Raw genomic sequence first — 27,193 nt, forward strand, 5'->3', positions numbered from 1 at the left:
CGGACCAAGTTCAACGTACGTCTATATGTGTCTTTCATTTCCTTGCTCTCGACGAGCGTTGCGATTATAAGCGCTTCTCGAGCATGATCCACGCGAATGATGCATACAAGGTGCGTGCTCTCCGTATACGTTTCTGTGAAAATATCGCGTTTAGGAATATTACGCAGTGGTCCGCTAAAGCATCCGTGCACAACTTGTATCAATTTCAATTCTCTCTTGTAAAATTCTTAGACGAAATCTTTTGGCCAAGAATTTTGATTAGGTCACGGATGGCGCTATTACATGAAAATATTATTGAAAAATTAACGACCTGTGTGCACAGACACTTTCGTGGATAACTGTAAATTTGCGTCTCGACGAACTTCGATCACTCTGTTTTCCGTTTCATCGTTGGTGATCATTGTTCTTTTCTCTTTCTCCTTCGTTTCTTAAAACTTTACCTATCTATGGGGTCCGTCAGTAGGCTTCTTCATGACCGTATTACATGTAGAAAGAGCTTAATTATTTTGTTCTTAATGACAAACGTCCCAGTTTCTCTATCATCTTCGCGAAAACCATATTGTATTTATTTTGATTGCATTACGGAGCAATGAGAAAGTTTCGTCTTATAAAATCTCTGATAGATAAAGTGATAAGAAACAGCCTGTTTTATCCATGGCTATCTTCTGTGCGTGGTTCTACAGTAACTCCCATATTCGATCCTGCGTTATTTTCAAGTGACAATTGATTGTGAAAATTGTTATCGTTGCCTTTCGCTCGTGTCTTAATTTTAGTGGAAACTTTGAGATTTTACGTAATGTTTGGACAAACAGATGCCTTTCTCGATCGAATATGAGAGTTGACATGCGCTTGTGGGAAGTGAGACGTTTCCTAGTTGTACCCCGTCGGGTCTCGCTTCAATTGTAAAGCGAGGAAGAAAAGACCTTCTGTCATTTCACTGGTTTATTTGTTTCGAGCGTATCGGCGACAGCGGATGTCGTACTTTTATAATAGTGAATTCGTCGCGTGATTCATTCTTCGGAACGTGATTTAGATGATAATAAGAATAATGATAATAACGATGCGATCTATACAACGCGTTTCGACAGCGTTTACTATTAATTGCTACTATTGCTACGATTATTGTTTCGTTTCCGTTTTTCTTTATTTTTCTTTTTTTTTTAAGCATGTATCTGTTGCCGAGAACGAGTTTACGTAGCTTGTGTTCAACCGATTGTTTGCCACTATGTATGGAATTGGCAGCTCACGTGCGTTACCGATGATTAACAGCATGCCCAATGTGTAATGAGAGTGTTTGTTTGATGACGGTCCGTTTTACAAAAGAAAGAAAGAAAGAGAGAGAGCGAGTTATGTTTTGTTCGAAAGTCGAACGATGGAGGACGGTGAGAAAGTAGAGGCAGGAGTTTATCGAATTAATTAAGCAACGTGCAGCGGAGGAATAAAAAGACTATGAAACTTGGACTTATATCGGTGCACCTTTTTGTAAATAGAAAATTATTATTGTGAAGAGTGGAGAGAAGAGTACGCACACGGGAAATACGAAGAAAACAAAAGAAAGAAAGAAAGAAACGATAGAACGAACGGTTCGAGGGATAATGTGTCGGATAATGTCAGGGAGATTGTATCAGCTTCAAATTATATATACATATACATATATACATAAACTATATCAGTAATGGCGAATTAATAAGCTATATTCTTACCACTGTAGTTTTACCGTCGTCGCGACGCACACCCGACGGTGACCGACGAATTTTTCTTACCAACGTGACCACGACGACGGTGGATAAAAGCGGATGTGTTCATCACGGCGAGATCGGACAAGAGCGAGAGAGAGAGAGAGAACAAGAGACGAATCGCGAGATCATAATTAATAGTAAATAATTCAACGAGCCGATTTACACGGGCGTGAAAATAGAAACGAAATTGTCGATTTCGTACGCGTTCATGAACGTGGTAATGAACAGATGGTGAAAGATGTCCGAGATTTTTCTTTTTGCGAAGAGAAACAACACGCTACACACATTTAACCCCTGGTAAACGATCGTTCGCCCTTTGACCGTGCTTTCCTTTTTTGTTATTTGTTAGCGTTTTTCTTTCTACCTGTGAACACCCATAAATCTAATGGACTATTAAAGACGAAGGCAAACAGAACAACAAGACAAAGTTTAATGTACATAGAAATTAAATTGTTTGAGTACTACTTCCGATTGACTCTGTGTTTACGCGGAATTTAATGGTTGAGATGTCGAGGAGAGCGGTTTGCATGTTGATAATGGAAAAATGGGACAAGAATAAAATAGACTGAGTGAACAAAATGATAACGTACCATAGAACCATATTGAAATAAAAATGAGTGTCACGGGACAGACCACAGATCGTTTGTCGAATGATTTTATCAACAAATGCGCACCCCTCTCCCCTGCGCGGATAAATACGTTTTTATCGCGAGCTGTGATTCAAATGCTATCTTTGAATTAATTACTGGCTTGCAAACTATTATTTAACAACCAGTACATAGGTGTACGTAACAGAACCGTCTCATGAAGCTGTTTCAAACGGAAATGGAGAAGATCACTGGAAATCATCCGCTGTAAATAGTTGTGGAGTGCAAACTCGATTCTTTTATACACTTTAAGTTTGCTTGCCGTATTTTCAGATTTTAAATTTTATCATCCTCGTTCTATGAAAACCTGTTTAGAAACATGTTACGCAAGAATGCAGTGAAGAAGTCAAGGAATGGAAATCCTATAAATAATGTGAATTTCAAATCCACACAAGATTCAAGGTGTGAAACAGATCACATTGCAATCATCAACGCATCCAGGAGGAAGGTATACTCTGAAGAAAGTTGGGAGCTTTCGTTATGTAAAACTAATGATTTAATATAAAAATATAAAAAAATACCTTGGTGAAATTACATTTAACAAGTGTGGTTACTTTGTATTCAAACCACTGTTCCCGTTACATTTTCTGCATTGTTTTGGACCATTTTCATGACTGTATCAATATCGATTAGGTCTCTGTGCTTCTCTAACATATCTACTAAAATTGGTTTTTTCATTAACAACTGATTGGAGGCAGCAATAAAATTGACAATGAGTTTCTTCATTATATTAACTTTATCTATTCTCTGGATTAGCTTCTTCTTGATGCTGAAACAAATTGAATCATGGAAAAAATTGCCATAACTTGTAAGATTTACTAAAACTGTTTGTACCGTGCAACTTCAGGGTTTGTTTCTTGCAATTTTTTATTCCACCTTTCTTCTTGCACCTCTAGGAATTTTTTATGATCATATATCATGTCTTGACACTCTATCTGTAAATCCAATTGTTTCTCCAGTGCTTCATCAATTTCTTTTTGTAACATCATCAACTCGTCATTGATGCTATATAATTTACACAAATAACCAAACATTTTTCTGAAACAAAATAATTCAATAGTTCGATCTTAAATATTATCAAGATTTATGTTTCTATGGTTCAGAGCATTTAGAAAATTACTTTTGCATGTCAGGTCCACCTTGCTTACCACCCAAAATATTTGTAATCGTATAAGAGTGAAGACATGACTTGATTGCTAGGTTATTTAAATGGCAATTTGATGCTGCTTCTGAACACTTTGTTGCTGCATCTTCCTCTTGTACTCCTTCTGTTTCGACTACAACAATAGAGAAAATTGTCGTTATAAATTGTAACTATACTTCATACATATTACTTATTTTTGTACGTACTAAAACGGTGGTATGCTTTGAGCATTAATACCCTGGCATTTAATTGAGTCAAATTATTATAAATTATTTTGATCTTGTCTTCAACAGGTTTGTAATCGTCCAAGGAAATTGCTCCAAGGCGAAAATTATTAACACTTTTACGTAGCTTCTCAATTGCATTTTCTAAATTTTCAGATTCTCCCATTTTCGTAGAACTAAGTTTATTTATAGTTATTTACAATTCACTTATGAGCAACTGTTACAGTATAATACTAACAAATTGCAATAAAAAATAGCCATTTATTTAAAACACAAAACGAAGAACTCTTCAGGAGTTTATGCAGCGCCAAATAATAAATGTTAAATCATAGAAACTGTTAGCCAAATGATATCGACGACGTCGTAAAATACACCAGCGATATAAGCGCCGTTTACAGACAAATTTTGAAGCTTCGTTCGCTGTTCGTATATCGACTGTCACTAATTTGACTAACAGTTTGAGAGTTTTGCCACGATTCCAATTAGCGCTGTACAGACGCCTAGAAAAGTTCCCGATTCCTCCACAAGAGGCGCCACTATTGCGAGAATCAAAACTGAAGCTGCCCAAAAGATATCCTAACACTGTCCTAAATGCGTTCAAAAACTGTACTAAATATGTCCCAAAACTGCCATAAATCTGGTCTGAATTTACTCTGATAGCGTTTAACTTATAGAAATATTGTTACAAACAGATACATTCGAAACATATTTGATTGTATATTGATCCATTGTTTCCATGCGAGTGACCTTGGTATCTCTATAGAGCTTGTTGCGTTCCTTCTGGTTCTCTCTTCTCTTTCTAAAATGACTGTGTGAAGGTGAATGCGCAGTAGAATGAAAAAAGGTACTTGAGTATGGAGATGGAAATGCTGTTTAATTGATTGGCGGCAATTCAAATTGGAAATAATATTTTAGTATTTTCCGTTTAAATTGATCCAATACGCGGTGCTTAAATTAAAGCTCGAAGAATACTTTTTGTCACAGGTAGCTTGTGATTTAAAAATGTGTAGCGTGTCGAAGATTTGAATTACATACTTGAGAGCGCATGTGTGCCAGGAAATTGATTACCAAGAAATGTCGAAGTACAATATTTAGATTCGAGAACCTCTTCGCTGGGACAATAAATACTCTAAATCTTTGATTTAAAATGAATTTCGAAAAATTCTGCAAATCTCTGCCGAAACTGGTACGTATAGTTGTCATATAAATTTTTGCGTGACATAATGAGGTTATGTCCGTAGTTACAAACAATGACATTTCCAAACTTGATACAAATAAATATTTATTCGTTCACAGGAACTTCATGCTCATTTGAACGGCTCATTAAGTTCAGAAACATTAAAAAAACTATATAAAATTCAGAATCCAAATTCAGAAGACGAAGAGAATGTAACCATGAGTATGGGGAAGTATTCGTCATTAGGCGAGTACGCTAACCTTGTCCTTTTAAGTTTTAATTTCATACATTACAAGATACACTATTACTGCATTAATTAGTGTTTCCACTTGAAGATGATATAATTATTTTCTGTAGGTGTTTCAAAGTGTTTGATATAGCACACTCATTGACAGTAACTCCGGAAGCAGTTTTTCAATCTACCTATGATGTAATTAAAGAATTTAAGGAAGACAATGTTATATATTTAGAACTTAGAAGTACTCCTCGAGCTGTTAATGGACAAATGACAAAGCGAGAATACATAGAAGCCATTATAAGAGCTTTTCAGTAGGCACAATTTTGTAAATGAAAATTTTTTCCAACTTTAGATAATTATGATAATCTATAAATCTCAATTCTCTTATTTACACTTATAGCGTTTGTAAAACAAATTTACCAGAAATAATTGTGAAGTTATTGGTATCTATTAATCGAAAACAAGGATATAAAGCAGCAGAAGAGAATATAGAGTTGGCAATAGATTATTTTAAGAAGCAGCCACAGTATGTGGTAGGCCTGGATCTCAGTGGAGATCCAATGACCGGAGATGCATTTCTGGAATTATTAAAAAAAGCGAGAAATGCTGGCCTCAAGATTGCAGCTCATTGCGCAGAGGTGAAAGGGCATAGCCAATTAATATGGTCAAAACTGCCCTTAGAGGTTTTTCAATGAGTCATACACCGATCGATAGCTGACCAATAAAAACTCATCTGTGCAAAATTTTAACCCTGTAACTTGTCCGTGAGGGTAGTTACAGGGTAAATTAGATTTCGCGGTTTTCCGGCATTTCTCCACCTTTAGCGGCTTTCTAAAATTTTGAAAATAATATGGCTTATTTTGGACATTAAGTCACATGTTATAGAACTTTTTCAGATTTTTCAGTTGCAAGCTGTGATTATCAAAAATGAAAAACCCTCAAAAAATCGGAAAATTGAAGATTTCTCGAAAACTAAAATCGGTAAAACTTTTACATTAATTCCCTGACAAGGTATTATCACGGTTCGTGTACTCAATTTTTCTCAGATCTTTTGCTCGCCTGCAACATTGTCAAAAAAAGTGAAAACCCAATGTGTCGATGTTTTTTGCTGTCAGAATGAAGCTACTACTTTTTTAGTTTGCCGCGAGTGTGGATTAAGTAATTTCAAACGTTATTTCACGGACAAGTTACAGGGTTAAAATTTTGCACAGATGAGTTTTTATTGGTCAGCTATCGATCGGTGTATGACTCATTGAAAAACCTCTAAGGGCAGTTTTGACCATCTTAATCGGCTATGCCCTTTGTGTTGTATTTCATTTAATAATAAATCACTGAAACTATCATTTAATATCTTCGTGTTCTTATTTCTAGATTTCCAATGAAGTAGAAGCAAGGGATATACTAGAATTCAAACCAGACAGACTGGGACACTGTACTTCCATCCATCCTAACTTACAAGGTTCTGAGAAATTGTTCAAGACGCTTATCAATTCAAAAATTCCTGTTGGTATGAAATATTTTTTCTCAAGACCACATTTTTCGGGATTTCGAGGTCAACGGTGCTCTCTTTCATTTAAATAATTTATTTTAATTTTTAACTTAGAACTGTGCCTAACATCAAACGTCCAATGTAAGACAATACCCTCTTACGAATCTCATCAGTTTAAATATTTGTTCGAAGCTGGACATCCTATTTGTCTTGGTGTAAGTAAAGCTGTTAATATTCATCCAAACTATTATTTGCCAGTGCCTAGCAAATATTCAATTAAAAAAATCCTCATTTACCTTTTTTTTCAGACCGACGACAAAGGTGTTTTCCACACGTCGTTGTCGAAGGAATACGAAATCGCCGGTTCAACGTTTGGTCTGGGTCAAGAGGATCTCGTGAGATTATGCTTGTCGTCCGTCGAGTACGCGTTCGCGTCGGACGAAGAAAAGAAAGCATTGTTGTCTAGGATTGAGAACTTTAATCGTCAATTCAAAATGTTAACATTCTCCAATGAAACAAATAAATGAGTCGAGATATAAAAATAAGAAAAATTTAGTCGGTTACAAAAGCATTCGGCCGGGACGCCCGTGTCTTAGGGCGCCGCTCTAGATCCCGAGAGTGCACACAGAGAGAGTAGAGCCTCTCGGCGAGGTAGCAGGACCATAATCATATAAAAGTAATGTCGACTTTATTCGTTATGATATTCGTGGGCTCGTTTACATAGATTTACAGATAAACTATCTTGCTACTTATGGAGAACTATATAATAGCTGAATGTCGATCGGTGTGATTCATTTTTTTTTGTTGTTGTCGCTGCCGTCTTCTCTTGATAATATCATATATAATATATACAACATTTATAGAGCTATTACAATATTATGCATGTAAGTGTGTGGTGCCGCATCTTTTTTTCGAGCAGTCGACCGAGGAAACGGTAATGCCAAACGCGTACCGGTAGATCATCAAAGCCGGTAATTAATTAACAAGTTCCATGTTAAGTTATTTGCCTCGTGCCGGAATCACGAATCGAGCGTTCTTCGATACGCTATACTCCTGATTACATCTCCCGTGCTGTCTTTCCGTCGATCCCGTTCTCGTAATCGACCGAAAATAAAACAGGGCAAATTGAACACTCGTAGAGAAACCGAACACGAGAAGAACTGTCGAAGTTGTTTCGGTTGTAACGCGCAGTCAATAGCATCCCTATCTCTCTCTCTCTCTCTCTCTCTCACACACTCTATCTATCTCTTGATCTTTTTCTCGATCGACAAAAGTCATCTCGCACACGCGCGTCTTCGACGTCTGTCACCGCTCGTGTGTTAAAACAGTTTGTCGCTATCACGATGTAACAAGGTGATAATAGTAAATAGCTGCGATAATACTAATAGTAGAGTGATTAGGAATAGTGGTAAATATAGTCGTAATTAGAATATTTGCGATGACAATAATATCGTTCTTAATAACCATAATAAGAAAGTATTTCTACTATATGTATATAATATTCGTCCTATATAACAGTCTTTTTGGCCTAACCATCGAGCTATAAACAATAACACAATTTCATCCCCTCTCTTATCCGCATCGTCATCGACTCGCGTGTATTCGTTGCGACTCAAAAAATTAATCTTTTCCATTTTTCCTTCTCAATCCTCAGTTACCGTCTCGTCTCTATCGCCTCGAGATCGGCATTGTTTTTGCGCGCACACTCTCGCGCTCTCTCTCTCTCTCTACCTCCTTTTAAAATTCTTTAGACATACTTCCTTCCCTATAGTCTCGTGAGCGTTCTCTGCTAATACCTTACCCCTCGCTTTAAAATCGGTTTACTCTAACGACTATGACTAAAAAAAGGATGTATTTAGAACCCTCAATTTTTTTTCAGCGTTCGACAAACATACACAACGCATTCCTGGTGCTCGAAGGTCCTCCCTCGCATACATACTAAACACTATGTAAGGAAAAACGTCTCGTATCGTCCTCCTAGATCTATAGATCGGTATTCCGCGGGAACACCGCTTGTAATATCGACACTGGCCCAAGCTTCGACGTTGGTAAATCGCGTCCTATCGTTTCAAAAAAAAAAAAAAGGAAACTGCCGAAGAAGACGACGTAGGACCGGCGACGCGAGACGTCTCGATCGAACGAAAGAGTAAATGCTTTTCGAATTTTCTAATATGATGAATAACGTTGAAAACTAAAAAGAAGGGGGAAATGAACGTAAGAGGAAGCAGAGAAGTGTCGTCGTTCGATCGAGGACGGATTCGCCTCTAGGCGTCGAAAACCACGCGTCGACTGAACAGACAGTAACAGAAAGTAAAAGAAAATAAAAATGATTGGTGCGTACAAGAATAAAAACCGCGTTACAATAGTTTTCTTCTCTCTCTCTCTCTCTCTCTCCCACTCCCCCCATTCCTGCCCTAAATCTAGTAAGAATAATAATTATTACTATTATGCAATAGCATATCTTGTTGTATAATATTGTCGCACTGAGTTCTGTCTCTTTGCGAAACAAGAAAACAAAGAAAAAAAAGAAATATTCGAATGACTATGTACACTTAACGAGCGAGCTATATGGACGATTCTATCTCTCTTTCACGTTCTCTGTCTCACATTCTCTCTATGTATATACGATCGTGTATATATTTATACATCTGTGTGTATACACTTGCTCATTCGTCCGATCCAATCTCACTCTCCCGCGTTGATAATAATCGCGGGCGATGTGATGAGAACAATAGGTAAAAACCAATGTACAGATACTGATTAAAAATGCTATAAAATATCGGAAGAGGGCCGATTTCTCGGGATGAGAACCGACACAGGCGTCACCGAGAAGCGAGCCTCGAGATGTCGAGAGATCGGCAGCAATAAATAAGTTAAGATGTTTTGATTCGGCGATAGAGCGATTAAAAAAAAACACGGAAAGAAAAATAGAGAAACCGAAGGGGAAAGAAATGTGGACACGTGTGTGTTCGCGCGCACGAGCAAGCGTGTGTGTATATATGTGTGTGTGTGTGTGTATTTATGCATGATTCTTCGATTCGGCCGAATGCTTCCGATCAAGACACTTGACTTCCGGTCGTGATTGTCACCGCTCTTTGTCTTTCTTTTTTTTCTCTTTTGTAAATTTACGTCAAATCTGAGCGAACGACAATCAAAGGTCGTAACGTCAACGACACTCCCCGGAAAGTACCTTGAGCGAAAGGAATGCAAGGCGTTGAATAGTATTATAATTAAAAAAGAAAAGAAACTCCTTTTTTTCATTGCACACAAATCATACATTCATTGCTATTCACACGTTATAACAATTGAATTATTCATCAAAACGTAGCAGCCTACCTCGGACGAAAGATAATCGTCACAATCGTTCGTGAAATAAAAAGGTTTCTCGATTCGGTTTTAAACAAAATTTCGGACTTGTGATCTTCGTCGAAATTAGTAAGGAAAAGGTCGACCACTGTAGCCACGTCGACGGTACAGAACTGTTCGAAAAATCGGGAGAAACGAAAAACCCTAGACCTCAAAAGACTGAACTGATCCCTTGAAACTTGAGCCCTGGTTGATGGTTCTCACCTCGTCGATGGGACCCGAAACGATTTTAAAAATAACCTGAAATTTGTATGCGACTGCGAACATTATAGTCATTGATTTGAACGTTCTAATCGCAAATACGGATGGCTGACGTGTTTAAACACATCATGGGTAGGCTGCTCGTCCTTTCTGTGCTCGTCGTTCACGAAACCATGCTCCGGGATGCTTTTGCCGTATTGTTACTAGCGGCGTTGCTCCTGTCTGTCTGGGCGAACAATACACCTTGGTACATCACTCCGTTCAATTCCATGCTGACCACCAGAGAATTGTCACCGTTCCTTCCGTCTCCTGTTAACCAAAAGTTACCGTCGTTAATAAAGCGATCTCGAAAACCCCTTCACCGAAACATACGAAGGCGTGCCTACCTCGATTGGAAATTTTAATGTGCGTGCCTTGGATGGAGGGTGCGTTCTTTTCCGGGGGGCTGTCATCGTCGGAGAGCAGTCTCTTCGCCGGGGTAGGTCCGGATAACCCGATTACGTCCGGGTCCCTTTTAACCTGGAGGCTGCCGCCCGAGGAGGGTGAACTTTGTCTTGCCGGTGACGAGGATACGGGCGACGACCTGGAACACCATTTACTCATCATGACGAGATACTAATCACGGATTCGACGAACTTATGATAGAAACGATAACGCGAAACACGAAATAGGAAAGACATCGAAAGAATAAAAGGACACATTTGTTAAACTAATAAAGAAAATAGGAATTCTAGTCAACCCTCGCCGTACCATGTCTGGGTTCTTTCGGACCCAGAGATCGTGGCCTGAAAAGGGTCTTAAAGAAAGTACGACGGGATAATAGTAATAATAATGATGATGATAATAACAACAAAACTTTAGTTTCGAATATTTTTTCGCCATAATAGGACAAAGATTAAAAATCGAAATATTCTCGTGTTACGATATTAGATATTCTCAAATTATTATTTGCTTGTATCGACCACATGTTAGGTGAAAATCAATTATTTTCAACTTAAAGTTTTGTCATATTACCAGAAAGCGCTACCTGTATACGTCTTCGCACTTTCCATATCAAGTTGCGGTTACTTACCTGAGCCCAAGATCGAGGGCTTCCCTCTGAGGTTCCGGGCTAGATGCCGGAGGTACCGGCGAGTGCGAAGCCTGCGGCGATAGGGGCGGCTGATGCCCGACTCCGGGATAGAGGGTGTTGTTGTTGTTGTACATGTTCCAGAGCGTGAGTCGAGACATTTCCAGCGCGCTGAAACCACCATCCCTCGGCGGCGTGGACGAAGGGGGCGACGCGCTGCCTTGCCGGTTGATCATTGGGGGCGGGGTGCCCGCGCCAGCGCTTCTTAGCTCTTTGTTCAGCAGTTTCACGTACTCCACCATGCGCGCCTCGAATTCGGACGGCGCCATTCCGGGAATAGGTCCTGCAAAGAGATCGATAACAATTAAAGCGTCCATTAGCTGCCGCGAGGAACGGTCATTAATATCGAGATACTGCGCGAGCCGGGGGCAGCCACCAAGGAAGCTGAAGGGTAGGTGTGTTCGTAGAACGATCGATCAAACGGCGGTCCACGTCAATCGCGCGAGCCCAGACGCCGTAGCCGTCGCCTTCGCCGTCGCGGTCGTCGCGACGGAAAAGACGTCCGCACCGAGTACTAAATTAAAACAGGGACGGCCGTTGATTGGCGTCGCACCGTCCTGGCGGCGCAGGGGCAGGCCAAACCGCGGAACGAGAGAGAGAAGTATCCAGAGGGAGGAACGTGTCGGTGAAACTACTGCCCGGACGGCTCGACAAATGAGCCATTCGAGCCGCGGCTTCGCTACCGTCCATCTCGAGGACTCGCTCCGACTACCCCTCGACAAGAGTAGGACAGCCAGGCGAGAACTTCTCGCATTGCCGCGAAACGCGTCTAGGCTAAGTGCCACCGATTTTTCGAATATGCTGCGTTCGTGGGGACACATACGATGCGAGTCTCGACTGATCATCTTGACCGACGTCAAACATTTTATATCGAAATTATTGACGTTATAGGTGGAAGTAGGATAAAACGCCGACGCAGTCATTTTTACTGTTAATAAATTGCTGTCGATTCCATATACAATTCATTTATATACAATTCTAATCTTCAGCGTAGGTCGAGGAACGTAACAAAAACTGCTTCTATTGTTTCGGTTATGTTTTGTTCTGACCAGGTCTGCTTATTTCGTTGTTCTTTCAGTGGCACCTGAATGTCAAAAAAGAAAAGAAGATTTTATAATATCAGTGTGAAAAATGCGAAACAAAAGATTACTTACCGTAATCCACTCTTAATACACACAATTTTTATGTCACTATTTTTACAGAAATTACAAAATTATGTTTATCATTGTATAATATTTTTTGTTGCGATAGAAATAAAGACCTAAATAAACCTAAAACTTTCTGAAAATGTATCCGTAACTTCAAGCAAGAATCTCCTCTCTTCCCTTAATGAGAATTGAGGGTTGTTTTTATAAATTAGTTAACATTATTTTTAAAGAAGGGATATTTCTGTTGCTAGCTCACGAAGGTCTTGAAAACACAAAGCTAAAAATTGTTTAAATTTTGTTCTAATCAGTAATAAACCACCATTATCAACCCACTATTTCTTCTCTTTTATATATTTTGCAAATTGCTTGGAAGCGATCTTCGAGTCGACGCTGTATACACTGAATTACGCAAAGCCTTCGATTCATTCGATCATCCTACTCTTCTATCCAAGGTTCTGCGGCGGATTGATAGCTATTTTACCCATAGAACACAAATGGTCAAATTCAATGCGCGCCTCTCGCAACAGTCTCACCTTCGCCACTTTTCGCACTTTTTATAAACAACGCTCCGGATGTATTAACTTACTGCGTGATCTCACTCCTGGCCGACAATGCGAAGATTTATGGAGTTGTCCGGAGTGTTGCCGATGCTCTTTTAATGCAACAGGACATTGATAAACTATCCGTTTGGTCTCAGCTAAAACGACTTTTTCTGAATACTTCCAAACGCCAAGTGATACGTTTCGCTCATAAAGCGACGCGTAACACCTGCCGCGACAGAATTCTGTCCTCTGTTGACAATATACGCGATCTGTTTACCTAATTTTTTACTAAGTAAGAACGGCTTTGTTGCTCAACATTTTAAACTTCTTTCTAGGTATAGCCTTGTTACGTTTCAGAAGCTCCAATCGCGAGCATTTCCTTTTCGATTACCGATGACTATTATTAATAATTTATTATTTATCACACTGCTGGTTCAAATACAAATAAAGGGGCAGGAATGAAAAACTGATTCGTCTTCCCAATTATGGACCAACGATTATAAGGTGTCGTAGTTCATTGGGCGCGAAACGGAGCGAGGGTATTCGACGCGAATCCCGGGGGCGGCGCTAAACAACCGATTGAAATTGGTCGAACGTTAGAGGGTGGCGGAAACAGGGTGTAAGCAGGGCGGAAAGGCGTCTGCCCGGATCACAAGGGGCGAGAAGGAGGAAGAAAGGGGTAGGGAAGTAGGAATGCTCGTTAGCGAGAGTCATCCGTTAACGCCTGTCTCCGGAGGATCGTACAATCAATTACGCTCCTCCTTCGCTCTCGCATCATCATCTCCGGGGAGGCCTGGAACCCTAACTACCGATTTAAAATAAACCCGCTCCTTCCCGGCTCCGTGGTCCGCGAGTTATCTCTTTCCTCCCTTCGCTTGTTCTTTTTCGGAACGCTCCGTTCCGATTCCGCCGTTTCCGGCTTTTTTCGAAGAAAAAACACCGCGAGCACACACACACACACCGGTGAAAGTAGATCAGAGCGTAATTGTTTCTTTGATGCTGGCAGCTCCTGGTGATTGACACGTGGGTAAGGCTGATGGAAAGGTTCATTTATTCCTGCTTGGAATATCTCGATCGCTGGCCTTCGGAAAATCTTTTGGAGTAAATGGTGTTAAATGGGGTCGAAAAGTTATTTCTGCTACTAAGAACAAATCGGATGAAAGTGTTCAATGTCGCTAAAAACATTCGGTAAACATTTAGTTTCATATATACAATTTATCTATTATATATCTATTAACTTATTTATTTATATTTTACTGTATTAGCTATCGTATAAAGCGGTAAAAGTGTAATTAGCCCCGGGGAATTTCTATAAGCCCGGGGGAACATGATTTGATAAAATAATTATTTATCACTCTATCAGATATGGGATAAAACCCTCAGAAAGATTTTTACTAAAGATAGTATAATTATAGTTCAACATGACAAATTAATGAATCGAGAGTCAAATTATTCAGAAATAAAATATTGTACTTACCGTAATTCGTTCTTTRCACTCACAATTTTTATACACGTWATACAGTACTTTCTGCACGTTAAATTTTCGAGATACGTTCAGACGACAATTGTTCACTGCACAAGTCTGTGACTRACGACAAACTCTTCCGGTTTTGGCCGAAYATGTGTTGGCAAATAAAGGAATCAATATCACGCGTTAGCAGTACATCGTACTTCCCATTTTAAAGAAATAGATGTATCACGTATRACTAACCTATCTCGGTTTATTCTACTTACCCGTTAAATGCAATTGACTATCTAGTGTGAAAACTACAAAATCGTGAACATAACACACGCGTGATTAAGACAGCGAATAATATGTTAACACTTTATCGACTGGTAGCCTATAAATCGGCTTTTCCCCCCGATTGGTAGCCTGTGAATCGGTTGCCATGGTAACCCTTAATTTGTTATCTATTATTGAGATTGTTTAAATTGTAGCCGTTAGCGGAGGTTAACGGAGTTTCTGTGCCTATTGTGCCGCGTGACCCCCGGGCGGTGCCTTTCAAGGGGACGACGCGAGCTAACAATAGATGATAGAAAAACTGTGCTGAAACGCTCGATTTCGGTTAAATTCACGAAGTGTTGCCCGGCGAAAGTCAAGGCCGGTAGAACATGTTCATAATTTTGAAACGCGAGCGGTGAGAATATACCGCCACGAGAAAGAGCGAGCAACGCGATGGATACAAGCGAGATAGACATACGTGGCAGTCAGCGCCGCGTGCCGGCTAATCAGGATAGCACGGCATTCGCACAGCTGACTGCGAGAGATTCGAGTTTAGACAGTCGACTGGAAAGATCGAGGAAATCGTCCACGTACGTTCTTCGCCTTTTGAGAAAGTTGAGAAGAGAGTAATTCTGAGCGGAGCAAGGATTGCTGCCGAGGACCGGAATACTCGATAACACTCAAACAGGAGACCTATTCGAATTTATTAATATTGTGAGCCAGCTTGTCCGGAGTGAACATCACTACCGTGTTAAGAGCTTGGCGGATTATTTCAAGGAAGCCCTGGTCTAGGAAGCGGAACATGACGGTGAAAAACCCGCCGGTACGAGTAGGATTTAACAATTGTCGCAGAAGGAAATCAAGGTTAGAATCCGTGCGTCTGCTAGCGGCGTATTCCATAGAACGGGAATCGTCAACAAATACAGTCCACTGATCCCCCTGCGCTACGCAGTGAGATGTGACGTCCCCCCTCCGATCGCACGAGCATCGTTGCGAGGATCGTGAGGAAACACAGGAACGATCATAAGAAGGTATAAGCTAATTAATTTCTTATTCACGTTTCTCTATAGAAGCCCAAGGAACTGACCTGCGCAAGGCAATAGAAAAAGGCAGCCGAAAATAGACCAGACCGAGGATATATAAATTCTGTAGCGGTGCTGGCCGGATCCCTGACGACTGTGGAAATTATAAAGGATTGTATTTCCGGACCAGGGATACCAAATAAACGGCAAGCCCTTCTCAGGGCTCGTGAAGGAATTAAATTACTGTACCAGTTGATATCTCCTTGCTCTAATCCGTATCCCTCGTATCCGGACCAAAATAAAAGAGCGGCGGTTTTCCGAGGAAAGGGAAAAACCGAAAGCTTTTTTAAACAGAGACAAATGTTTTAAATTGTACTTTCTTTTAATTTGTAACTTTCGCGATTAATAAGATAAATAAAATCAAAATTTTTAAGACCGGATGACCGGTCGATAAAGTGTTAAGTCAGCGTCCAAGTTTCTCACTGTATATAAATGTGAAAATCCGCGTTCTCGTTACAATCGTGGACTTTTTCGTTAAACCGAATATTTTTGTCCAAGTGTCCAAAGTGGTAAATCTTCTTCAATTTATCTGTCTGTACACCAGCGCCAATATCTCTATCAAAGGACACCTGCTACTAGATTTATTCTACTAACCGGCATTCTGCGGCTGTCCCAACGATCCCTGAGGGTGCTGAGGATGGTGTGGATGATGGGGTAATGGGGTGTGCGCTGCACTTCCGTTCACCAAAGCCTGTTGCGCGTGGTGCTGGCCACCGGCAGCTACAGCGGTCACCAACGACAGCGGTGACATCTGCGCGTGCAACGCGAGCGAGCTCGGTGCATGCGGATTTCGTTGGCCCATTTCGGCTGCGCTGCCTGCGCCACCCCCATAAGCCCCGTAACTGCTGCGCCGACCTTCTCGCCGATTCCCGTCGATCGCTGCTTGCAGTTCCGCTGGTGTCGATAGTCGTCTCTTCTCGCACTCGTATGGATACAAGTATTTCATGTACCTGGAACACGGAGGAAAGATTCGTTGAAAGAAGTGTACAATTGGACGAGCGACAAATTGCAGTCAAATGGATATTCCATAAAGATAATCGATACGTTGCATCCTTTTGAATAATTTCAGCAATCGCACGCCCATTTCACTCATTCGCATCGCAAGGAACGTAATGATCACGTTATAAACTGTCTTGTACAGCGTTAGTTCGAATGCTGTATTATTTAACCCTTTGCACTCGAAGCCATTTTAACTGTGATTCTAAAATAACTTTCCCGACATACAGCATTTCCATTTTATATGATAAAAATGTATTTTATACGTATGAAATTGAATTTTGCAACTCGTGCAACAATAGTTGTACTTTTAGTCATTTTTGAAATCAAATAATTTGAAATAATTTTTCAGAATATAAAAATTACTTTGGAACGTGCTGTAATAATTTTAGTGGTGCCTCAGAGTCACCATTCGAGTGCAAAGGGTTAATACGGAATTATACGAACAAACGAATAACGTTAAGAAAAAGTCGTTTCGGTATAGAAAAATTAATTACGTAAATAGCTTGAAGCTAGAAACAGTAAACAGATTTACAGACGGCGGCCGACTTTTGGACAATGATCGTTTTTCTACGCCATCTTATCATTTACCAGAAGATTTTAATTTCGCACGCAGATCTATCCGCAGTTTAGTTGCGCTCATGTTACGAAGCAGGAAAATTTGTCCGACCATCGTCCGCGCAGCGTTGTGCAATTATTGCGCGAAGGTGTAATGTATGGGGTCCCATTGGTCGCGCAGAAAGCGGCTAATCGGTCGTATTGATATTTCACGCTTTCTAAAGGAATATTGGCTCAACGAGTCGCGGACGCAAAGACTCGGATAAATTCCCGTTTTGTCGTTCGCTCTCGTTCCTTTCGATCATTGTCCCGAACAAGACGGCGCGCGAGCTTTCACCGTCGATCGTTTCGTTTCTTGCTGTCGCGCCTCCAAAGCGTATCCTTTTATAAAAATAATTTCCGCCAGCATCGGACAACATCGTCGAGAGCTACAACAATGCCGATCGACTTTCGAATCGTAACGAGAAACGATCCATCGATAGACGTCTAGAATTTCGTGTCACGTGTCTTTCGCATGCGTCGAGATAAAAAATTGAATCGCAGTTGCGAACCATCGAAACGCTCGCCGTGGATAACAAGATGTCACTTAGCCGTGCTCGACGAGCGTCCGTCTATAAAAGTGGCAATCTGCCCGAGCATCTGCAGTCCAATTATCACGGTCACTCGACTCGCTGACGAAGGTAATTGTCGTAATAGCGTGGCCAACGGGACGATCGCGTGAATTTCTCTAAAAGGCTTGCACGGGTTAATAGAGACGTCTCCGTCCGCCGGGAGAAGATTCACGGACGGCCATCTTGCCATAAATCCGTGGTGCCGCCGCGGTCACGTGGAATCGGACACCGGATCAGAATTCGTTTGAATTTGTCCCGACGTCGGATTCGAGCGACCGGGGGGACCGACAAAGTCTGACGAGACGGCAAACTATGTGGGGAACAGGCGGCCGTTATTAATTGGAATCGCGTCTCGACGCGGCGGGAATTGTTCGCCGGCCGGAGGAAGACGTCGCGGTTCGTCTGCCGCAAAATTGGCAAGGCAGATCCGAGTCGAGCCACTTAATTTAATACCGGCCGGCTTTGATGCTTCGCTCCGCGGCCCCTAATTGCACCTGCGCCACTATCTCCGGCTATCCTGTCGCCTCTCGTGACCGTCGCGCGCGCGCGCGCGCGTCTCGTGCCATCACGCCTCGCGCGCCTCGACGCATCGGAAATCGATTTTCCGCTCTCGCGTACGCCGCGCGGATTTTTTCGCGTGTCGACCGACCGTTCGCTCTCGGCTAGTTTGTCGGGTCGAAATGGAACCCCTCGCGAAATGAAATGCTAGGGAGTACCGAGCCCGTTTCGAATCGAGACGCCTCCGCTCGAACCTCCGCAGCGTTTCATTTACCTCGAGTATCGTTCCGTTTCGCTGGCGATGCAATTTTCGCGTTCACCGCATTCCCGTTCCTCGCGAAATTCATTTTTCGGCTGATAGTAAAACTGCCCCCGGCGTGCCAAGACTCCCGAACGCGCAGCTTTATTGCCTCTCGGTGATCGAACTCGTTCCGAGCTGATTTATTTATCGCCAAACAAAGATCGCGGGCCCGCTCGACCGACGCGTAATTCTTCCTCTACGGCCAATAAGCTTCGAGGAACAGCCGGTCGACTGACAGAAGAATCCTCGACATTAGCGAAATTAGAATCCTAAGCAGAGAGGAGCAGCGGAACGATGTGCTACTCGGCGGGCAGCCGAAACCGCAGCTCGAAATCGACTTGTTCGCCGGGACCGGGATCCGAGGCCATGGGTGCAGCCGAGTAATTCGTAAATATTGTTTATTCTGACGCGCGCTATCGGGCCGGCGGAGGAGGCCTAAGCGTTTACGCTGCCGGCCGGGAGGAGACCAGCGTGTGCTGTGCCCGCACACACGTTCACGGATAGACATATTCTCGCCGAGGAACCGCGGCCTATAATTCGCGCAGGGATCGTTCGGCTTTTACGATTGTCTGCCAGACTAAGGCCGAAACTAGCCCTTCGGCCCAGTCGCTCCCTTCTTCGTCCTCCTTTTCCTCCTTTTCTTCGCCCTCCTCTTCTTCTTCTTCTTCTTCTTCTTCTCCTGCTTGTACGACGCACTCACCGCCTGCATAGTTCCGACCGAGTTCCAGCGTGTGCACGCGCGTAGTTTCAGAGACATAAATCTCCTGTTCTGGGTGATAATCAAATTCGCGCTGCCGGGACGAGCTCGTCGAGAATTGGAAACGATTCTTCAAGATCTAAGACCGAGCGTATTGCTGTACGATAGTTTACGGAAATCGATTAACCTTCTTCCTGCTTTTGAAATAGTTCTCCAGAGTTGTCAATCAATTCTGATTGGCCGGATACTGTTTTTTTATTAGCAGACTGCGGATTTTATGAATTTGTGACACATATAATATTGAAAAGTTATTGGAAGGATTCGAGGATATTGTTAGATTATTTTCAACTTATTATAAGTATTAAAGAATGGAAGATATTTTCGACCAATTTATGTCTCTTGCAAATAATTTAAATAATTTTTGTTTCCCTCATCCGAGTTTTGCAAATGGAACAGATTCAAATAAATTCAATCGCGGATCGATTTTTCGATATTTCTTACAACATAATGAATATTTTTAGTGATTATCTATAGATGTTCAAACAAATTTAGCATCTTAATGACTCAGGAACGAAGCGTACTTCCTTCTTTCCGTAATCATTTCAATCGATTAAAAATAATACATTGACCAGTTTTAATTCTTTTAATCTTTCCACCGTTTTAAATAGCGAGCACCAAATTTAACGATGAGCGAATAAAATCCGTGGTCTGATAGCAAATTTGTATCCGAAAATTCGAAGAATTTTCAGCGACTGCTAATTACAGGGCAATCGAGAGAATCGCCGCGACGATTCGCAGGCTTTTGGCAGCGACGCGACAGATCGAGCACCGGCATGATGCGTCTTCATTCGGCGCGCATTTGTCCGAGAACATTTTGAGTCGGTCTCGTTAACTCCCCGTCGCCGTGACATTAATCGGCCGAGTAAAAGCAGCGTTGCCATTCCGAACGATTGTAGTCATCTTGCGACCACCGGTCGCAGCCAGTCAGCCAGCCAACGTAGCCAGCCACAGCCGACCGGGGGCTGTATTTTTATCCGTTCACGACGATCTGGAGTGCTCGCGAACAGAAATACTGTCCATCTCGCGGCTGACAATGTCTTATTTACAAGTCGACGGCTTGCCAAAAACCATTCGTGTCGTTCATCTTCCCCCATTCAACGAGCTTCGGGGGCCGGCCGTGGCTCGCGACCGTTGCGCGTTGGCCGCACCGCGGGAATTATTCATTCGGCGGAGCCGGTCGAAATTTGTCGGAAAGCATCGGGGATCCTTTCGCCGCACAATGGTCGCTGTCTTCGGCTGCGTTCGACTGTGTTCGCTGCCCCGGCGCTGTGCACACGTGCCTCCCTCGCGGTATAAATAATTACACGGTGGAGGCGCGCGCGCGCGCGCGCGGCGGCTCGATATAGTCGTAGCGATTCGCCATCGGCGCGTCTCTTTTCGCGTTGTTCCCGTTTCCTACGTCTGTCCCTGTCCCTCGGCGGATAACCGGTTGCCGGAATGATGGATGCGCCGGCGTCCCGACGCGACGAGACGCGACGTTCCGTCGCGCGTCACGCACCGACCGTCGCGCGGTTATTTTCACGTGTTATCCGCGTTGGGCCCACCCTCTGTCCCGACTCCCCCTTTCCACGGCTTTCCATTATTCGCGCAGAATCGCAGGAGAGATAGCAGAAAGCGTAGGAATCAACTTCGCCACCCCTTGTCGAAAGGATGGTTTCTGCTACGACATTATCAAAACCATTGCAGATGCACTACGGTAACAGAAAATAATGTTTAACGACGCCTTTGTTAACTTTGATCCCTCCTCTCGAGAATAAAAATTGCAACGCTCACGATCGCGTCGATTCCAAAATCTCCCGAAATAGTGACAATAGCGTTCGGTTACCTCCGCGGCGCTGATCTCGTTAACAAAATTAGCCCGGCGGATTCAGCGAAGACACTCTGTCGCAAAAGTTGTCTTTGTCTTCGACAACGATCTTCCCGCGGCCCAGATTAATCGTTCGCTTCTGCGGCAGCCTAATGACGCTCGTTCCTGGTTATTGTGTAACGTCGAACGTGTACGTACAACGTCGACGGTCTCGGTTCGTGGAGTGCACAAACAGCACTGTGCGGGCGAGATCGTCCGTGGACGACGATTAAACGCCTTCGCGAAAGAAAACAGCTGTTGCGTGCACGTGCCCCCGGTCGAGCCGGCCCGGCTGTTTGTTTTTCCCCGCAATTGGCCGAGATGTACTCGCGCGAAACGGTACCCTGCGTCCAGACAAATCTCTCTCTGGCCCTCAATTAATTTCATCCTGCCCCGCGGAGGCCAAGACGCGTCGCGAATCGCTCCACGGAAATAGCACCGTGTGAGAAATCGGCCGTCAAATTCGTATTAACTTTCCCGTGCCAGAGACAGCCTGACTCCTGTTCCCGTCAAACGCGTCGATAAGCTAGATCCATTCTCGGACCGTCTTGGCACATCGTTTTTAAATGCTTCGGGGCGCGCTGGTCGGACAGCCTGTTCCCAACTGTCGTGACGGATCATTCTGATGCGCTTGGATCGGGGACCAATCTCTGAACGGAATTATCGGTACTCCAAAGAAAGCTTGCAAACGTTTTTAGACTTTGATACAACTTCGGTCCGGCGTCGATCAAATATATATTCGGTCAATATTTAATTCTTACTGTATTTAATTGAACAGAATTATTCGCGACTGGACGTAATAAAAGGTGTTAGAATAGCTGTTTTAGCTTTATAACTGTAAACACGATATGTGTCGATATGGTAGGACACGACAGGTGTTTAATTACGTTAACGACGTCGACACCTATGTAGGGATACAATTACTATATTAAGAATTCCAGAATGTTCTCTTCTGGGAACCACCGACTCTGTTTAGCTATGTAAGATCATTCTTGTATAGAGAACGTGTACGTAACGGTCACATTGTTAATATATATATACCAAAATCCACTGCCTGGTTATTTAACTGATTATAACAGATACAAATTTCGGTCCGGCGTCGTTCAAATATATTGGGTCAATATTTAATTCTTACTGTATTTAATTGAACAGAATTATTCGCGACTGGACGTAATAAAAAGTACTTCAACAGATGTTAATGAGAGCGTTTTGGTAAATGAGACGCGTTTAAATTTTAAAAAGTTCGACAACTTGTTATCGTAAACCGACTGAAGCTTTCGTTGAAAGATCCTTTAAAGATCGTTTGAGGGAATAAGAAAATAGGATGACAAGGAACGCGAAAAATTCTCGAGACACGCCCGCAAGCATCCGGAACAACTCCGCGAAGCGTATGCAGCGTGCACCCGGAAGCGTCGACTAATTTTAGTGGCGCGAGACTTTGATACCGAGAAATTGTCTCGTATTTTTCGGAGTACTTCCGGCGTTTGGGAAGAGAGTCGAGGGTTCGCCGAATCCCCGTAGCCACTGGACACTTTGTTTTGACACCCGGTGTTCGATCGGTCGGACAACGGGGGTCTCGAGGCGCGGAAAGGCGTCGGCGGTTTCCTCTGGCAGGTGACGAATGGGGTTAAGGCGGCACGAGCCTCGCTTTCCACAGCGTGCCCGAGTGTGTTCGCAGGCCGGAGAGTGAGCACGGTCACGGAACGCTAATATTGTGTGCCGGGGTCCCTTTTGTGCCGCGGCCGCTCCGTATATTTTTGTTCCGCGGAGAACACGCCGACGCTCCCGATACAAGCCGCCATCTTAAGCACACAAACAATCCCGGGAGCGAACAGTGTGTTCTACTGGTAATGATGATAGCGTTCTCCAAACAACGGTTGTCCGGAAAGACGTCCGGCCCGCTTTGATGTCCCCTGCACCCCTCGATTGTTTCGTTTTGATCCCGCGGCCCGCCTGCGAACGCTGCCACCGCAAGCTTCCCGTTAGGAACCAGTGAGACAATTTCGTGCACCATCGCGTCGCGAGTCGGAATTTCAGAAAAATTTCAGTCAATGCATTGATTGAACTGCAGCATACAGCATTTACGTATTTATCGGAGAGAGATCACGAAAATAAATTCGATAAGTTCGCACAAATTATGCAATTTGAAGCTGCTATAAATTGTTCCGATTATTGTAGAAGCAATGAAATGAAAGACAGGCCGTCAAATATCTATCCTAATCGCGTTATCTAGATGTAATTAGACTGTGGATATTTATGCGTGATAAAAGCATTCGAAATTTTTATAAGAAACAAAAATCTCTGAGCAATTTCTTCCTATTTGCAATAGTTTAGTAAGTCGGAAATTCCAAATTCTTCCAATGTTCCTAGTGTTTTAAATTGCAACAACAACAGTACATTTTTCAGAAAAATGCATAAAATCCGCAATCTAATAACAATACCTTTCTCCGCTGGCAGAAGGCCACCCTTCCTCCACCCTTTACTCGTTTATTTTTCTAAGCAGCTGATTTCGTTCGACTTTGTCCCTTTTGTTGCAGAGATTAGAGACCCCGGATAGCTTCTTCGTTTGTCCGCGTGTCGGGTCGAGAGAAAGAGAAGGAAGGGCACAGCTCCTCGGCAGTCTTAGGAGCACGAGGAAGGGCCGGGACCGTTCTTATTAGTCATCGGCGCAGATTTCATGCTCAGATGGGCTTTCATTGTATGCGAATCGGCGGCGGGCCGGGCGCTGGCCTCTATTGGGAATAGGGTCCCGGATGAGAAAGTTCACGATCGACTTACTGGGTGCGCAGAGTGAACGCGGCGGAAGTGATGCTCGATGGCAGGTGGAGGCCTTTGATGATTTCCTGCCAGAGCTTCTTGTTAATTACGTCGACTAGGCCGCCTCGGGCGATCACCAGGTTGTACAGCTCGTAGAGATCCAGCACCGATTTCGCCATGATCGGCAGCCGGTTGATCGGTGTGCCTGCAAACAGAACATGCTGCGATTAGAACCGGACTTGGCAGTCGAGTTATGCGGAGCGGACAAATTAACGCGAGAACCACCGAACGTTGCGAGCGACTTTTAAAAGTCACCGTACTGCTTTCATCGAGAAATTACACGCCTTATTACGTAGCAATACGGTAATCGTATTCAAGGGTATCTTTACTAGTTTCAATAATTATAATATATAGATATAAATATTTTTTAATTCATTGTCTTCTTCTTGCCGATTCAATTATGTAATCTATTTCCTGGCGACTTCTGACCTCGCACGATGTAATTCTAGCCATCTACGTATACTCAAGTGGATATAATTCGTAAATTAAACATTAAAAATAGAATAAAGAATTAAAAATCGAGGATGATTATTTAAATTGAAATTAAATTGCTCCACTGACAATGCACTGTCGTACGGATTGCGAGAGTCGTCCAAAGCTGTCCCCACCGATTATTTATGAACAATATGGCCGCTGTCTGGCCTTATCGTTTACGGAATCGGCGCAGCTCGCTATGCAATTGTCTTCTGTTTTATTATGAAAAGTTGGCACGTAGGTTCTGTCAAACCATGTAATCAGGTTCCGGAGGGTAGTTTTAGGGCAGCGGCGTTGCCACGAACCCAAGGGTTTGCGAAAACGATAGCGATCGACCGAGGACCGAGCCGCGCGAACTGCAGAAAATTATAAATCGGTGATCGCGATCGTTGTCTTATCACCGGCGCGGCGTCTCGGAATTGCCGCCAACGCGTCGTCCCGAGTGTAGGGCCACGAGGAAAATAAACCGGTGGGGGGGAAAAAAGAGGAGAGCACCGGCACCGGTTAAAGAGAGGCCGCTCGTCGTTCCCGAAGACCCGGGCTTGGGTCTCCTTATCCGTCACGTGATCGGTTCGGCCGCGTTTTCGACGATGCTTTACGCGGGCCTCGCCGCTGAAATTTTACGAGGTTTGTCCAAGGCTTCCAGCGAGGGGCGTTAACAAGAGCAATAACGAATTCGTAACGATCACGCGAGCGCCGCGGCTTTTACGATCCTCCTTGCCCGTATCCGTATCGTACGCGCGTGTACAACAAATAGAACAAAGGAAGCCGAGCGCCGTTCTCGCAAACCGTAGGGGTTGGAGGTCCTCGGGGTGGGCTCGAGAGGAGGGCCGATCGATCCGGCCGATTTTCGCTCGGGACGACTTTTTACAACACAGCTTGGAATTCGACCGAGCTTCGTCCTTTTTTCTGTCTCGCGAGGGACGCTTGTGCGGAAGTGCTCGAAAATTAACCCCCCCCTTTGAGAGAAGAATTTATGCAACTTGGATTATTTGCGGCCAGGACATGTCGAAGAGTTTACGAATCTCTTTTGCTAAAATTCTGCAATGCTGTCGATCAATGTGCAATTTAAGAGAGGTAGTTCAGGCAAAATCAACTATCTGTAATTTTTCCGATAAAATTTTTAAAACACGGATTTTGATGTGCAAATCAGTTTTCCAATTAATTTTCTCAACCGTAAAAATTTGAGTTCGAAAACTTTCTTATTGTTGCGGTTCTTTTAATTTAATGTTAAGTATTTACATTATCGAACAGCATCCGAACGAAAGACGGACCTGTATTTTTCATACATTGAAAGTAGCGTCACAGTCTTTTATTTTATAACATTACCATAAAATTATTATTGTAATCTTGACATAACCTAGACTTCCTTACATAGTACCAGCGTTAGAGAATTAAAGCAGCGTTTGTCAAAGGGTAGAATCCATTCCGTTCCTATCTTACAAAGAACATTCGTAAACCGAAATATAATTTATAGCGATTAGAAAAAATACAAATAGCCGTGATCATTCTAATCATCCACGGATCTCTCCGTGCCGAATGCCTGCAACGCGAACGATCGTAGCACGCGCGTAGCACAGCATCCGCGTTTCTCGCGCGGCGTTCACCAAAATGGCGGCCGACGAGAATCAACGTTCGAAGGAGCCGCATGAAAATTCCAGATGCACGTCCGATTATTTTCGACCTCGGGCCCGTATTTACGAGGACAACGTGTGAAATTACGGTAACGCGAATGCTCGTAAAGCGGACGTTTACGCACACGCGGTAGAACCGCGGAGATAGCCCCGCGTTGTTGTTGCGTCCGCTACTCCTGTTAACACCCCGTTAACGCGAATCCCGAACGGCCTCGTAAAATTCGACGACGCGCCGCCAGGTTACATATATCCAGCCGTCACGCCGATGAAATCCAAAGGAGTTATTGGAATCGGTCCTGGCCACCCCACACCCCACCCCAGCCCCCCACGCGTTTCTCCCCGCAATCGTAAAGCGGAGATTTGCTGTCGTCCACGGCCAACCCCTTGACCTTCGCGCTCTTCCTTCCGGCGTTCGTTATCCGAGCTTTTCAGGGTACAAGCATCCGCAACTATTTATTTCAGCCGGTTCATTACTTTCCAACAGTTTACCATCATATTTCTGTCGCGGATCGCGATCGGTTCTCTTTCGCATAGTTCAACGCTGCTCGTTTCACAGAGTATCTTAAGAGTGCGCGGCCTCGATGCTCCTGAGTATACAGCCTAGGACTGTACTGTAGGTGATCTTAGCCCTTGCTCGGACTAAAAAAGAGACTTTTCTCGGTGGCGTGGTAACGCAATTTAACGATTTTTTAACACAGCTCCTCTCCACCCTGCAAAGCGTCTCAAATGAGAATAGCTTCTCTTGACTCGAATTAAGGATCGGTTTCTCCGGATAACGATGATCAGCCGCGCAAACGAGGGGTAACGACGGCGGTCTAAGAATTTTGCATAGACGGGGGGGGGGGGGGGGGG

The 27,193-nt window shown here is 43.3% G+C and overlaps 3 protein-coding genes across 4 annotated transcripts in view; 1 reads left to right on the plus strand and 2 right to left on the minus strand.

The window, feature by feature from the left end:
* Positions 1-2,847: 2,847 nt before the first annotated feature.
* LOC144476281 (uncharacterized) lies at positions 2,848-4,080 on the minus strand. The gene is made up of 4 exons (XM_078193003.1): positions 3,737-4,080; positions 3,507-3,663; positions 3,221-3,424; positions 2,848-3,155 (listed from the first exon to the last, which is right to left on the minus strand). The coding sequence occupies exons 1-4, from the start codon at positions 3,918-3,920 to the stop codon at positions 2,948-2,950; spliced, it is 753 nt and encodes a 250-aa protein (XP_078049129.1). The 5' UTR covers positions 3,921-4,080; the 3' UTR covers positions 2,848-2,947.
* Positions 4,081-4,511: 431 nt separating this feature from the next.
* Ada (adenosine deaminase-like protein) lies at positions 4,512-7,186 on the plus strand. The gene is made up of 8 exons (XM_078193002.1): positions 4,512-4,598; positions 4,739-4,940; positions 5,051-5,181; positions 5,289-5,480; positions 5,570-5,807; positions 6,541-6,676; positions 6,773-6,873; positions 6,967-7,186. Exons 2-8 carry the CDS (start codon positions 4,902-4,904, stop codon positions 7,183-7,185), a joined length of 1,056 nt encoding a protein of 351 aa, XP_078049128.1. The 5' UTR covers positions 4,512-4,598; positions 4,739-4,901; the 3' UTR covers position 7,186.
* A 2,107-nt stretch (positions 7,187-9,293) lies between these two features.
* Positions 9,294-27,193, minus strand: part of Retn (retained) — a 166,701-nt gene continuing 148,801 nt past the window's right edge. For both annotated transcript variants that reach the window (XM_078192991.1, XM_078192992.1), the window contains exons 5-9: positions 24,195-24,378; positions 16,444-16,799; positions 11,298-11,637; positions 10,612-10,808; positions 9,294-10,534 (exon numbers count right to left, since the gene is read on the minus strand). In XM_078192991.1, coding sequence (XP_078049117.1) covers positions 10,389-10,534; positions 10,612-10,808; positions 11,298-11,637; positions 16,444-16,799; positions 24,195-24,378 — 1,223 coding nt within the window. In that variant the 3' untranslated portion in view covers positions 9,294-10,388. The remainder of the gene's footprint in view (positions 10,535-10,611; positions 10,809-11,297; positions 11,638-16,443; positions 16,800-24,194; positions 24,379-27,193) is intronic.

Source organism: Augochlora pura, chromosome 10 (assembly GCF_028453695.1).
Source record: "Augochlora pura isolate Apur16 chromosome 10, APUR_v2.2.1, whole genome shotgun sequence".
Lineage (NCBI taxonomy): Eukaryota > Metazoa > Arthropoda > Insecta > Hymenoptera > Halictidae > Augochlora > Augochlora pura.